The sequence below is a fragment of the Camelina sativa genome, chromosome 17 (genome assembly GCF_030686135.1).
Source record: "Camelina sativa cultivar CO46 ecotype springtype chromosome 17, ASM3068613v1".
NCBI lineage: Eukaryota > Viridiplantae > Streptophyta > Magnoliopsida > Brassicales > Brassicaceae > Camelina > Camelina sativa.
This window is the reverse complement of record NC_141896.1, coordinates 9,645,196-9,660,469: the sequence shown is the minus strand read 5'-3', so window position 1 is coordinate 9,660,469 and position 15,274 is coordinate 9,645,196. Positions and strand designations below refer to the sequence as shown.

Sequence of the window (15,274 nt, the reverse complement as noted above, 5' to 3'; positions counted from 1 at the left end):
GAACAATCATAATAACCATAGCCAAAATAACTCAAAATTTTGATTAGAATGATTTCAATATCACAGCTGCTCTTCTAGCTTCAGACTCTAGTATCTCTCGTTGAAGTTGTAACTTGACATGTAGTTCATGTTGTATCCCGGAAAGATAACTCCATCATTTCATTTCTATAAAAACTGATCATTCTAAGCACTGGTGGTGAAACCGAGTGAGGAATCTTTTCTTTATGAAAGGTACCTGGCTGGTGGTGAATGGATCGACAAAGAAGATAAATTCCACATTGTGCAGCAGGATTAAGAAGCAGCATCTTCATGCCAATTAATACGAGGAGTACTATTTATCTATTAACTAGAATTTGTACCCGCGCACGCGCGGGACTTTAATTTAAAATATTTCTTATCAATAAAAATAGTTGAGCTCAAATATACTCATTCCAACTTTTGAGTATAAATCTATATAAATACTAAACTTACTTTACTCTGTGATATACAACATATATATTTTTGAAGATAATATTTCTTTGTTATATCTATTTGCGATTTTACGTGGGATTTTAGTTAAAAAATTTCTCAGTAAAAATCATTGAACATGAATATAATCTGAAGATTAAAAGATAAATCTATAAAAATCCCGTACTTATTTTACTAATATATATATAATATATATTGTCTGTTGTCGCAATATTATTGTCGACAATCTTCTGACCTTTTATCTTTAAAAAAGTTCATTTCAAATTCATATCCCATGAAAACTGAAATGACCGACCCTTTTTTTTTTTAAATAATAAATAATAAATATAATATATTAAAATAAACTACAGCTAGTGGTCCCATACCCACTAGCCATCTAACCACAACACAATCAACAGCGGAATAACATAATCAATATCCAATAATAAACCAATAATAAACCAATATTATAGCAAGGCAATATCTCCATACCAAACAACAAGAAACATGAAACCAGCAACCTAGCAATGTTTCTAATGACTCAACTCTAGCACCCTAGCAAATGCCAGACAACATCCAATCGAGTCCCTAGAACATCCTCCTCTTCATTGCCTTGATTCCACGATCACACTTTGCCTTTACCTGCACCACAAACACAAATTGAGATGCATGAGTATTTGATAAACACTCAGTGAGGCAATCCTCCCATCTACTGGGCTATACACACAAGCAATAAGATCTCTACATGCCACAAACAACAATCAATAAAACAAACCAGGCAATATACAAAGCATGCGACGTCCATCGTAACTGAACAAGGGGTGTCGACCGACACCAGACGGTGTCGATTGATACTGAATATCTGGTGTCGACCGACACCAAACTGGTGTCGACCGACACCCTGCCCGACACTCCCGAAAACCCTAGTTTGCATCGACCGACACCTCCACATGGCATCGTTCGACACTCGCTAAAGTCCCGAGCCGTCCTCGCGTTGGTGTCGACCGACACCCCAACTGGTGTCGACCGACACCGATGCCGAGCAGCGATTTCCCTCGATCAGAAACTCCGAATCTCGCCTCCAAGCTTCTCCAATCCGCTCCTTGCACTCCCATAAGCCAAACCCAGCCCAGACAGCAACGAAATATCATAGAGAACTCAAAGAAACAACCACATAAGCACCAAATCACATAGAATCTAGAGATCTTAGCTTAGATAAGCCATGGTCATGCACTCACCTCTTTGCAGGAAGTTTCTGACCAATAAGGACGAATTCCCTCACTCCTAGCAAGCTTTTAACACCTTCCAAGCCTTAGATCTCCCAAGAACAGCAAGAAAATCTCACAAAAACTCCCAGGAACTCAAGAACAAAGCTTTCCTCCTCTTTCTCTCTGTTTTTGACAAAAGCGGCCAAAAGAGGAGAAAACTCGAGCTCCCTCCTTAAAAACCCGAGCTAGGGTTTTCCCTAAACCAACCCCGCAAACCGGACAATTAAAATTGAACCGACCAAACCGGCCACAACTGGTGTCGATCGATGCCTCACAAGAAGGTGTCGATCGACACCCTTACCAAAATACCAAAAATTGGTTTGCGGGTGTTATAATTCTCCCCCACCAAACTAGATTCGTCCTCGAATCTCGAACAACCATCAGTCAAGGACTCTCGTGCAACCGTCTCCACGGCCTGCACTCCTCCGACCGATCTACAGAAGGTCACCTCTAGGCGATAGACTCACGCTCCAGGCGTCATTTGCTCTTGACTTTTTGGACTTTCCTTTACTCATAGGCCTAAACCTTGAGTTTTTATTGGCTCCTCATCAGACCTAAGTCTGCATGCCAAATGATATAAGGAAAAATCCAAACTCGTCTCTCGGGTTGCCACCCTACAGCGCGCCCCGGATCGTCATCCGGAGTCGATATACCAACCATACTCCCGAGCCACAAAGTCTCTGAAAAATGGCAGTACTAGGAGAACCTAAGTCCCCCAAGAGTCGCGAGCAAACAATTCTGAACACGTCTGAGTCCTATCCCTATCCAGGTTTCCTTCCTGTGGCTCGCGTAAAACATCTCAATGTCTTACCAACCACATATTCCCACACCGGGATACCCCATGACCGCACAAGGATCATATATACGCCACAAGGGCCGCCACAAAGGCCAACAAAAATGTCCTCACGAGGACCGCCACCAAGGCCAAACAAAATGTCCTAAAAAGGACCGCCACCAAGGCCACTCGTCCCCAAAGGACCGTCACAAAGACCGTCTGTCCCGAAGGACCGTCACAAAGACCATCTGTCCCGAAGGACCGTCACAAAGACCATCTGTCCCGAAGGACCGTCACAAAGACCATCTGTCCCGAAGGACCGTCACAAAGACCATCTGTCCCGAAGGACCGTCACAAAGACACTCTGGCTAAACAGCCCGCCACAAAGGCCAACAAATGGCTAAAAGCCCGCCACAAAGGCCACACAATTGGCTAAAAGCCCGCCACTAAGGCCACACAATTTGGCTAAAAGCCCGCCACAAAGGCCACACAATGTCTAACAAGACCGCCACACACAGGCACTCTGACTCGAAAGTCCGCCACAAAGGCCACACAATGTCTAACCAGAACACCATACACAGACACTCTGACTCGAAAGTCCGCCACAAAGGCACAAAATCCCCTCCAAGGCTTCCCACCGCTAAAATGGACAAATTCTGACTCCCGCAAAACTTTCCATATTTAGCACTTTCCATTTTTGGAAACTTTCCACTTTTGGAAACTTCTCTTCACAACCCCGCCTCACGGAAACTTTGTACCCCAAACACCACCTCATCTTGTTACTGAGTCGCACAACCAACCACCCCAAGCGACCGAGTAACAAGAGAGATGGGCTGGAATACTCCATTCCCGCTCCAGCCACGGATTACAGATGGGACCAGGCTAAACAAGCTCAAGTCGCGGCTTGCTTCTCATACCACTTCTTGAACCTTGCCTTCATTTTTGCCTCAGGCTCCCAAGTCTGTTCCTCAACACCATCACAGTCCCACAGGACTCTCATCAAAGGAATCTTCTTCTTCCGAAGTTCCTTGATCCTCCTCTCGAGAACCCTCACTGGTCTCGCCTCCAAAGTCATGTTAGGCTGAAGATCCTCAGGAATCTTAGCCAACACCTCCTCTCCCTCACGGAGACACTTCCGCAACATAGACACATGGAAAACCTTATGGAATGCACGCATCACCTCAGGTAACTCCAATCTATATGCCACTGGTCCAACCCGCTCAATCACCCTGAATGGACCCATATACCTCGGACTCAACTTAGTCTCTGACAATGACCTGTTCGGACCCCGCAACATGGCCATCTTGAGGTACACTCTGTCTCCCACCTGAAACTCAAGATCCCTCCTCCTCCTATCTGCATAACTCCTCTGCCTATCCTGAGCCTCCTTCATGTTCAGCTTGAGAACCCGAATCTTCTCTGAGGTCTCCTGAACAAAACTAGCACCAAACATGCTCCTCTCCCCCACCTGAGTCCAGCATAATGGTGTACGACATGGCCTCCCATATAAAGCCTCATAAGGAGCCATCTTAATACTCGCCTGATAGCTGTTGTTGTAAGCAAACTCTACCAGGTTCAGGTGATCTGCCCAATGGCCACCCCAATCCAACACACACATCCTCAGCAAATCCTCCAGCGTCTGGATCGTCCTCTCTGACTGTCCATCAGTCTGGGGATGATAAGCTGTACTCATATGCACCTTAGTGCCCATCTCTGCCTGAAACGCCTTCCAGAACACCGAAGTGAACTTGGAATCCCTATCAGAGACAATGCTCGCTGGCACCCCATGCAACCTGACTATCTCCCTCACATACTTCTTAGCCAAGACCGCTGCTCCATCAGTCTTCTTAATGGCCAGAAAATGTGCTGACTTGGTCAACCGGTCCACAATGACCCAAATAGCATCAAAGGTCCGTGACACTGGCAATCCCACCACAAAATCCATTGTGATCATATCCCACTTCCACTCAGGAATGGGTAAACTCTTCAGTAACCCGCCAGGAACCTGATGCTCAGCCTTCACTAGCTGACACACATCACACCTCGAAACCCAACTAGCAACATCCTTCTTCATCCCGACCCAATGATAGTACCTCTTAAGATCACGGTACATCTTAGTCGCTCCTGGATGAATAGACAACTTGCTCGCATGAGCCTCTCTCAGAATCTTCTGTCTCAACTCCTCATCCTTGGGCACACACACCCGACCGTGCACCAAGATAGTACCATTATCTGAGACCTGATACTCTGAACCCACATCCTTAGAGGCATTCACTAGCCCCAAATCCTTCTCCTGTGCCAACCGCACCCTACTCAGAAGATCTGCTCTATCTACTGCTTCCAAACCCAACGGTTCCTGTGAAACAGCACACAAGCTCAAAGCACTGATCTCCCCTACCAGTGACTCCATCTCCTGCTCCTGAGCCGAAGCTACCCTCTTCCGACTCAGAGCATCTGCAACCGTGTTAGCCTTTCCAGGATGATAGGCTATCTCCAAATCATAATCTGCCACAAGCTCCATCCACCGCCTCTGTCTCAAATTCAGCTCAGGCTGAGTGAATATATACTTCATGCTCTTATGATCTGTAAACACCTGTACCTTTGCACCATAAAGATAAGACCTCCAAATCTTCAGGGCAAAAACTACAGCACCCATCTCCAAGTCATGGGTAGGATAGTTGCCTTCATGCACCCGCAACTGCCGCGATGCATAGGCAATCACCTTCCCATGCTGCATCAGAACACACCCCAAACCAACTCTAGATGCATCTGTATAAACCACATAGGGTTCTCCCTGCTCAGGCAAAGCCAACACTCCCTACTATTTAAAATTTTAATTAATTTTAGTTAATTCGTTTTTATTTATTTTTTACTATTATTAATTATAAGTAATAAATATGCAATGAATGAATATTAAAAATAGTATTTTTTATGCAAAAAAAAAATGATTAGGTGGATGCTGATGTGGAGGAAGGAGAAGTGAGCAAAGTTAACTTTATATATATAGATAAGTGATCATGTTTAGGATGCTTTAATAGATCCTTAACCTTGGTGATTCAAGGTCTTTAAAAATCTACCCCTAATAAGAACATATTATGCTTATAATAAACATGCCTTGTCTGGAAACGTTTCCCTATGGCTATTCATATTTTGCAAGTTTCCAATCTACTCAATTCACTCGATAGTGGCCTTGTTCAGGCTTTGGTAGTTACTACCCTTGATTGTGATTATACATACATACACTTTCCAACCGGGAGAGAACACAATCATCAAAATCTCTGAACCACACAATATGCAAAGCTCATTGGCTTTCTTGAAGAGACGAAACTTTCTTTTAGAGAAAATAATTTGAAGGTTGCTCTCAATTTTCATTTTCACTTTTTCATCTCTATCTTTTGACGATATTTGTTACTTCTCACCATTTTTTCAAAAGCTTTGGATTAACAAGAGACAAAACTGATGCTTAAGAGTAGAACAGCTCCCTTTTATTTATACAGGTATGTTTACACTTGGAATCATTTATCATTATAAGCCATTCAAAGTACTATTTTTTCTTACCAATCCTTATTTTTATCAAAATTGAATTCTTCCATCTGAGGAATATTTCATACTTATCTCTAAAATTTCTCAAAGATAAAAAAATTCATGGTAGTTCATTGTATTAGTTTGACAAATGTATGCATCAACTCCCCCATAAGAGACACAATAAATTATTTATGAGCTGTTTTATAAAGACCTATTCTATATATTGGGGGAAAATTATTCAAATTATTTATTAGAGCTATTTTTGGTCTTTCTTTTTTAGAGCTAATACAAGTAATATATACTGAAAAAATTATAATCTATTTTTGAGACATTACAAGCATCGCCACATCATATAATCTAGATAAAATATACAGTTGTAATTTTCATAATAATAGAAAATAGAGATTAAATGAAAGATACTTAAACTTTATCAAAAAAAGACATGAAAATTGTTTAATTAATTAAATTCAAATAAAAATGGACTACATGAAGTTTTGAGTTATGGGCCCAAAATTTTCAAGATATATATGTACAATTTACTAGAGTTAATGTTCCTAATGATAGTGAATAATGTTTGTCAAAATAACCATTTATAAGATATAGATACAATTATTTATACTCAAGTATTGTAGATTTTTCTCACTATCTTTGTTCTTAAATCAGCGATGAATAAAAGAAGCAAACATACTGAATGTAAAGGAAAAATAAACTCAAGTCTCACAACACAAGAACAATCATAATAACCATAGCCAAAATAACTCAAAATTTTGATTAGGGTGATTTCAATATCACAGCTGCTCTTCTAGCTTCAGACTCTAGTAACTCTCGTTGAAGTTGTAACTTAACATGTAGTTCATGCTGTATCCCGGAAAGATAAGTCCATCATTTCATTTCTATAAAAACTGATCATTTTATACAATGGAGAACAAAAATAAAACAGAGCACGTCGGAGTGATCACTACCTACGACGTATCACCAATCCACTAGAAACCTGAGACTACCTGGCTCCGAAGCTAAGGGCCAAAGGAGAAAACTGGGTCGTTAAGTCCAGGCCTAACTCAAAGAAACGTCAGTTTAATGAATCAACAAATTAAACTCATCCCAGGTTTATCATACAACTTCTCAAAACATTTATAGACTACATCCGTTTGATTAGGATTTGAATTTCATGCTGATTATAACTCATTTCCGTACAAACTGGTTTGATGGTTCCATTTCCCAAATCGCACCAATATGACCCAGCTTAATTGAAACTGTTGACAATTTCTACCATTCAAGATTCAATAACCAATATTACTACCGGTTTAAAATTCAATAACAATTACTATATCTTCCGTAGAATTTTGAAAAATGCCAACTTTTTTTTTGATTTTTTTTTTTTTTTTTTTGTGTGTGTAGTCAAACTTCCCTATGATCCTCGTGTCATCATCATCCATGGAGATGGTAGCGGCCGATCTAGAAATGCAAACTACATGGCAAATTAATTCATTGTTATTTGATTACTAACTTTTGAGATAATTAATATTTATTACTGTGGATATATATATGGTGACATATTGCTCAAATTAATAACTAAAAATTACTTTGCAATCTAGAAAAACTATAGATATATAACCTTTTTGAATTTCCATGATTTCATATATTAAATTAAATTGATACTTTTTTCTTTTATTTTCTTTGTAATTGATTGTTATTTCTTTTCATAACAGACTTTGTTGTCTATATAACAGGCTGGCCAGTACTAAAGTAACACAAGGACAAATGGACAATCAAATCAACATGCAAATTAAAACAGAACTAGGGAGATCTCACTTCGATCCATCTTTGATCATGAATGACTTACCTCTTCATCTTCTCGACGATATTCTCTTCAGATTGGACCCCAAATCTCTAGCGATGATGCGATGCACGAATAGATCGATCAACTCCCATATATCCGACGATCCGAATTTTGAATCTGGATACTCTTCCCGTGTCGTCGGATCCAGTTTGTTTCACCTCATCAACTATGGCGCACATTACGTCTTATGCAAGTCTTTCTCTTCCTGCGATTCTAAGTCAAGAGGAGATGAAGTATATTTGTCAAAAGATCGATGTTACATTTTCGGCTCATGCTCCGGCCTTCTCCTACTATACATTGGTGATCTCTTCGTCGCAAACCCCCTCACAAAGAGGTTTCGAGTCCTGGATCACTCGGGGTCAAAGCTTTTGCCTACGATAGTTGGTGGTGATCCAAATAGACCTGCACGCCTTAACGCTGCTCGTACGGAGAGAGCGATGTGCGTCGGTTTTGCGGTAAATCGAAGTCAAACCACCAAAAGATTCAAGATCGTATGCATACTCGAGACGGAAACGGTGTACGCGTTCGAGATCAGTGACGGATATTTTTGGAGGTTATCGGAAACGACCATCACCACCACCTCCAAAAGTGATCTCATGGCGCGGATGAAACCTGTTTACTTGGACGGCACTCTTCATTGGTTGAGAAACGATGGGAGCCTCATAGCTTTCAATCCGGAGACAGAGAAAGCACGCTTGATTCCTTCCATATTCCATCGTGGAGAATCAGATACGAAACCGCTTTTTGCAGAAGACAAGAAGAACAATCGTCTGACCTTGATATCGGGGACGAAAGAAACAATCTCAGTTTACACACTACTTGGGAATTCCAAGTGGACCCTCACCATGAGGATCAAGAACGTATACATGGAGGACATAAAACTTGTATGTTGGAACGTGGTTGCGTACGATGGCAAGTGCCTTGTGGTAAGGGAGATGAAGAAGGACAGTTATTACAATGGTCTTGGTTGGCTTCATGTGTATGACATGGAAGCTAACAGTTGGAGAGTTTTTGGATCTGTCTGGTGTGGGTACAAAAACAACCGAGACTACTATACGTTTACGCCCTCCTTGTTCTTTGTCGAGGAGGATGAGCAGGAGAAGGTGATTGTAGCTTCCAATTACCTACGCATCTCCAAACTGAATGCAATTATGGGACTCATTTGATTAAGAAACGTATATTCGATTAGGTGTTTTGTAAAGGAAGAAAAATAAACTAATGAGTAATGGGTGAATAAATTAATTAAATTTCTAATTTTCTTTTGTTTGCAATTAAACTACAAAAAGAAACTTGAAAACTCTTACCTATGAGAGGAGATAATATGTTTTGAAAAAATGATTGAATAATACAATGGAAGTGGAGAGAAGACAATTGAACAATCTCAAATTTATGTTATTTCATAAAAACAAAATACAAATGGCCTTTTAATAGGCTCAATTATGGTCCATTATCTCAGAGGGGGTATTGAACTTGGTATTTTAGAAGACTTTAGAAGACTTTAGAGTATTATTAAAATCACTTGTTATTCAATTGATGATTTTTAAAAATCTTTTAAAATCTTATGTTATTCAACTTGGATTTATGTAAAATCATTTAAAATAATTAAAAATCCCTTGTTATTTAATCAATGATTTATAAGGGGGGTGTATTCAACTTGACATTTTAAGTGATTTGTTAAAATTTACAAATCCTATGTTATTCAATCATGGATTTTTAAAAGTCTCCTGAAATCCACTGTTATTGAACTGATGATTTAAAAATCTACTTTAAAATCCACTGTTATTCAAAACAATTTGTGGATTTGGATTTTAATAAGTTTTAGGGATTCTGGAGGATTTGAGAGGATTTGTTTAGTTAAAAATATAGAAATCCAAATCTCATGGTTTTAGGTGAGATTTGAAAGAATTTCACCATAAATCATATCAACTTCCCTAAAATCTATCAAAATTCTAAATTTTCAAAATCTCATCAAATTCTCCAAAATCATAGTTCCAATACACCCCCCTAAAACTTAATTGAAATTTACTGTTATTCAAAATATCACAACTTTTTTAAAAACTACTACTTTGAATGATTATAGGAGATTTTGAATTGTTTTTTAGTTGAAATTATTCTCCCTCAAAATCATACCCTCTGGACGGCATAGTACCATAGAGAAATTGTCGTTAAAGTTGTTGTGATGATGATGATTGTGGTTGTTGTGTACGTTGTCGCTGAACACAGACATGAATTGCTCGTCGTTAAACCTGTCAAAGTGGTGGTTTCCGACGCTGGAGGCAGGTGGTGCAAGGTAAGTGATGAATACGCTGATTGAACAGTCTCATGAAAAATTGATGAGAGGTCGAGAGCATTTATCATGGTCATCTGAATTCTAAAGGCAATTTTTTTTGGTTATAAAGTATCCTAAAATCTCCCAAAATCTAATAATAAATCACAAAGTATTTTTTTTTTTGTCAACTATTGGGCCACAACAGGCCGGCCTATTGGCCCATTAGCCTAATCCCTACGTTCGTAGGAAGCGGGACTCGATCCCGGGTGTGATGGTGCCTTGTGCATTAAGGACTTACCTTTGGCCACTGCACTAAGGTCACTTCACAAAAAAGGAGGAGGGATGCAACACGAGGACTTCCCGGGAAGTCACCCATCCTAGTACTACTCTCGCCCAAGCACGCTTAACTGCGGAGTTCTGATAAAAAAAAATCACAAAGTATTTTTTAAAAAATATTTAAAAACTCTAACAAATAACCAAAAATCTTCTAAAAGCTCAATGAATCTTCCAAAATCCTAAAATACTCAAATCCCACCAAATCCCTTAGGGGGGTGTATTCAACTTGACATTTTAGGTGATTTGTATAAAAGTTACAAATCTTATGTTATTCAATCATGAATTTTATAAAGTCTCATGAAATCCACTGTTATTAAATTGATGATTTAAAAAACTACTTTAAAATCCATTGTTATTCAAAACAGTTTGTGGATTTGGATTTTAATAAGTTTTAGGGATTCTGGAGGATTTGAGAGGATTTGTTTAGTTAAAAATACATAAATCCAAATCTCATGGTTTTAGGTGGGATTTGAAAGAATTTTCCCATAAATCATATCAACTTCCCTAAAATCTATAAAATTTCCAAATTTTCTAAATCCCATAGAATCCTCCAAAATCATTGTTTCAATACACCCTCCTTAAAATACAAATTCAATACCCCCTCTCAATGAATACGGAAGTAGTGCCAATGAAGCATTAGCATTTAGGATTTGGCAATTGTTGTTTCAACAACGAAATGATATATTTTGTCATTATCCCATACTTAACAAAAAGGAAACAACAATATTATTGGCGAAAATCAAAACAACCATTAAATAAAAAAACAAAAAAAATCTCAAATTCCATTTAACCTAATCCGAGCCATACCTAGCTACAAGAGTCCCACCGCCCCTATATATAAAACATGCATAAACAGACGACGACATTGCAACAACGAGAAGATAAACCCTAAAATCACAACTCGTATTATCCCTCAACCATGAAATCGACCACTTTCCTAAACCCGAAGACGCGGGAAGAATCAAAGTCGAAGCGAGTATCCTAAGGCCATCTTTACAGTAAAAACATGAGGGGATGTTCTTAGCCAAAAAAAAATAGAAAATAATGAATAGTGGCTTAGAACACTTTTTTTAGTTCTTGATGTAGTATTGATTTTGGCTCAATTCTAAGCTGACGTGGCAAGCTGTGAATGGATACAATTTTTTGCAAACAATTTTTCACAAATTAAAAGAGGATCTGATTGAGAATATATGAAATAAATTTGGACATTAAACTATATATTAATAAAATAAAATGTTTGTGTGCTTTAATTAAGTAATATGTTTTTTTTTTATCTTTAACGTTTTTGTTGTTTCATAAAAATTTGGTATTGTATTTTGAATTTTAGTAAAAGTTTTATAAGTTTGCAATTTAAATATTATTTTATAAGTTTTTATAATTGAATATATTTAAAAATATTATATTATTAAATCCTATGATCTTAAACATGTTTTCTAAATAACTAACTTTGTATTGTAATATGTACGGGAAGAATCAAAGTCGAAGCGAGTATCTAATGTCTGAAGAACCTATAAGAGATTGCCGGACAGTACTTGCTTTCTCCTTGCCTGCCAAAGATATCCATGATAGCTACTCAAGGTATAGATGGGTACAACTGAATTGCTTAGAGGACGATGTCCGTCTCAATCCCTTTCAGGTTGATTATGCAAAAGTGTGTCTCACTACACTTGCCATCGATGTCCTCTATCCCTCGGTTAACTATTCTCCAGATTGGGCTTTGTTAATTTATATTACTTTTAAGTTCACTCCAACTGATCCTACCATGTATATGCGAGTACCATTAATTGATGAGAGCACCATTCATATGCGATCTAGACCGGCGAGTAAGTCTGCGGTTGAGTCTTTGCCAAGGAAAGTATACAAGAAGACGACGATGTCCAGCTCCGACAAGTGCACTATATGTTTTGATGAGTTTACGATGGGAGAAAGAGTCGTGACGACCTTACCTTGTGGACACGAGTTTGACGATAGTTGTATCCTCGAGTGGTTTGCCACCAATCATGTTTGTCCATTGTGCCGTTTCGAACTACCATATGAATATTAGATGAACACTTTGACCTTTTTTTTTTAAGTATCTAGACTTTTCCATGATTTCATATTTTGTAATGTTTTTTTGTTATTATTTCTAGATTTTTTGTTTTTTTTTTTTTTTTTTTTTTTTTTTTTTTTTTTTGTATTTGATCTGAGTTTCAAAGCCAATCTTCATAAGCTAAACTAACCAACATTGCAACTCGCAAGTAGCACAACTCATTGGCACAAGTAGTTGAAGTCTGTCTCAACCAACAGAGTACTCTGTTTCTCTGCCTCGGAATTAAAGACTAGCCTGGTTTCTCCACTCATGTCTTTTTTGGCATTTTTCCTAGCTCCAGTTTTAGTTTGTTCTACTTGCATATATGTGCTTCATGTTGGGAATATTCAGAAACCCTTTTAGTTTCGTGTTATATAATTAAGTGAACTATATAATATAAAAAACTTGCATAACATCCTAGCTTGAAAAACCGGTACAACGTTAATGATTCATAATTTGTAAACTAAAAGATGACCTTTGTGTGGGCATCAGGAGGATATTGGTAGAAGTTCTATTGTGTATTTCCAAACTCGCTGTGGAATCACAAGTAGGACACCATTGGTGGTGAAACCGAATGGGGAATCTACATACTTATTTAAGTAAACCTTTAAACAAATAACCCTACTTCATGTAAAATATTACACAAAATGCCACTGTATTTTAATACAAAATATAATAACAGAATTTTAGTATTAATTTGTTGTAACCCGAAAATGATTATCCAAAAAAATAGTAATTATTAATTTATTAGATTACAAGATATCATTAATCAAAAAAATTCGAAATTATTTAATAAAATAATAATAAAATAATTTTGAAATTATGTAATAAAATAACTAAACAGATTCTATTTATTGTTTCAGAAATCTTAGGAAACAATAACAAACTATTGAAAAAAACTATAAAACTTAAATTTATTTATAAGACTAAGATTAAACATTTACATATCGAAATCATTTAATAATAACAAATATATATTAAAATTAGGATACAACATTGTTTATATTTTTAAAATATATCTATATACTTATTTAAGCTATGTTGTTAAAAATTTAACCAGTTCTGGTGTGACATATTATGAAAATGCTATAATATTTTAATTATTCTAATAACTAACAAAAGAAAAGTTTAGATTTGTTTACAAAATAATAAAACTCTATTTATTGTTTCATAAATCTTCAGAAATAATAACAAACTATTTAATTGGCTAAAACTTAATTGTTTATACACAATATTCACTATATAAACAATACTAAGTGTATAATGTTGATAATATACATAACCTAATTGTAATTTTCACCTATAAAATTAATATATAACATGTTATACCAATAACTTCAATTTGTAAATTTGGTATATTAAGATCTCTAAACACGATCACATCAATTTGTAATACCAAATCACGGGTCAATACATATTTAGTTGGGTTTTTTAGCTTTACCGAATGTATAATTAACGAATTTGATATTGCACCAAACCAAAATAGTAGTACCAACTACGGGTCAAAATCAGAATATGACCTTAAGTAATTAAATATATGATTTTATAAAATATATAGAATTAATAAATTTTCTACTATTATTTTGTAACAAACAAATCCAAATTTACATAGATATTTCGTCACACTGGTAACATTATTCTACAAAATATTAACGTGTATTTATGAGTTGGGTAATAAAACGGGTAATGAAACGGGTAACGAGACGCTCAAAAATTAAATTAATATCCAATACTCGATCATTATTCACGGATAATATAATTATTATACCTTTCACTCGACTCTAAAGTTGCAGGTACCTTTTTTCGGGACGGATACAAACCGAAAAATGGGTCGAATACAAGTATTGGTAGTAGTTCCAGGTCTACCTATTAGTAGGTTAATATGAATCATAAATCACCATATAGTACTATATTATATAACATGTAAATAAATGATACAACATAAATATAATATTAACAAATAACAAAATAAAATAAAAATTTCCCCGCGCTACCAGCGCGGGCCATTATCTAGTATTTTCTTTATGAAAGGTACCTTGCTTTTTCTTGGTAGGAAAAAGGGAGATACTTCTCATGCTAAAAACAAAAACTAAAAAAGAAAAGAAAAATTACACAACAACTCGTCTCGGGTACATAGTCCCAAGCTCATCTTCTCTAAAAATCTCCACTAAGTCCAGCGGGACTGATGAAAGGTACCTTGCTGGTGGTGAATAGATGGACAAAGAAGATAAATTATAGCTATTTTTGGTCTTTTTTTTAAAAGCTAATACAAGTAATATATACTGAAAAAATTATAATCTATTTTTGAGACATTACAAGCATCGCCATATCATATATAATCTAAAATATACAGTTGTAATTTTCATAATAATATAAAATAGAGATTAAATGAAAAATGCTTAAACTTTATCAAAAAAACATGAAAAGTGCTTAATTAATTAAATTCAAATAAAAATGGACTACATGAAGTTTAAAATTTCATAAATTTTGAGTTATGGGCCCAAAATTTTCAAGATATATATGTACGTACAATTTACTAGAGTTAATGTTCCTAATGATAGTGAATAATGTTTGTCAAAATAATCATTTATAAGATATAGATAAAACTATTTATATTCAAGTATTGTAGATTTTTCTCACTATCTTTGTTTTTAAATCAGCGAATACAAGAAGCAAACATACTGAATGTAAAGGAAAAATAAACTCAAGTCTCACAACACAAGAACAATCATAATAACATAGCCAA

At 36.5% G+C, this 15,274-nt stretch overlaps 1 protein-coding gene and 1 pseudogene across 1 annotated transcript; both read left to right on the top strand.

Moving 5' to 3' along the window:
- Nucleotides 1–7,751: 7,751 nt before the first annotated feature.
- Nucleotides 7,752–8,919, top strand: LOC147923450 (F-box protein At1g20360 pseudogene; annotated as a pseudogene).
- Nucleotides 8,791–12,519, top strand: LOC147923449 (uncharacterized). Its single transcript, XM_087496446.1, has 4 exons — nucleotides 8,791–8,958; nucleotides 10,002–10,145; nucleotides 11,352–11,458; nucleotides 11,946–12,519. Exons 1-4 carry the CDS (start codon nucleotides 8,791–8,793, stop codon nucleotides 12,502–12,504), a joined length of 978 nt encoding a protein of 325 aa, XP_087352572.1. The 3' UTR covers nucleotides 12,505–12,519.
- The last annotated feature ends 2,755 nt before the right edge of the window (nucleotides 12,520–15,274 follow it).

Bases quoted from the DNA above. Each gene is read 5' to 3' on its own strand.
- LOC147923449 (XM_087496446.1), top strand. From the start codon at position 8,791: ATGAAGAAGGACAGTTATTACAATGGTCTTGGTTGGCTTCATGTGTAT. The intron at 10,146-11,351 runs GTAAGTGATGAA...AGATAAACCCTA, and splicing joins CTGGAGGCAGGTGGTGCAAG to AAATCACAACTCGTATTATC. The intron at 11,459-11,945 runs GTAAAAACATGA...TCAAAGTCGAAG, and splicing joins ATCCTAAGGCCATCTTTACA to CGAGTATCTAATGTCTGAAG.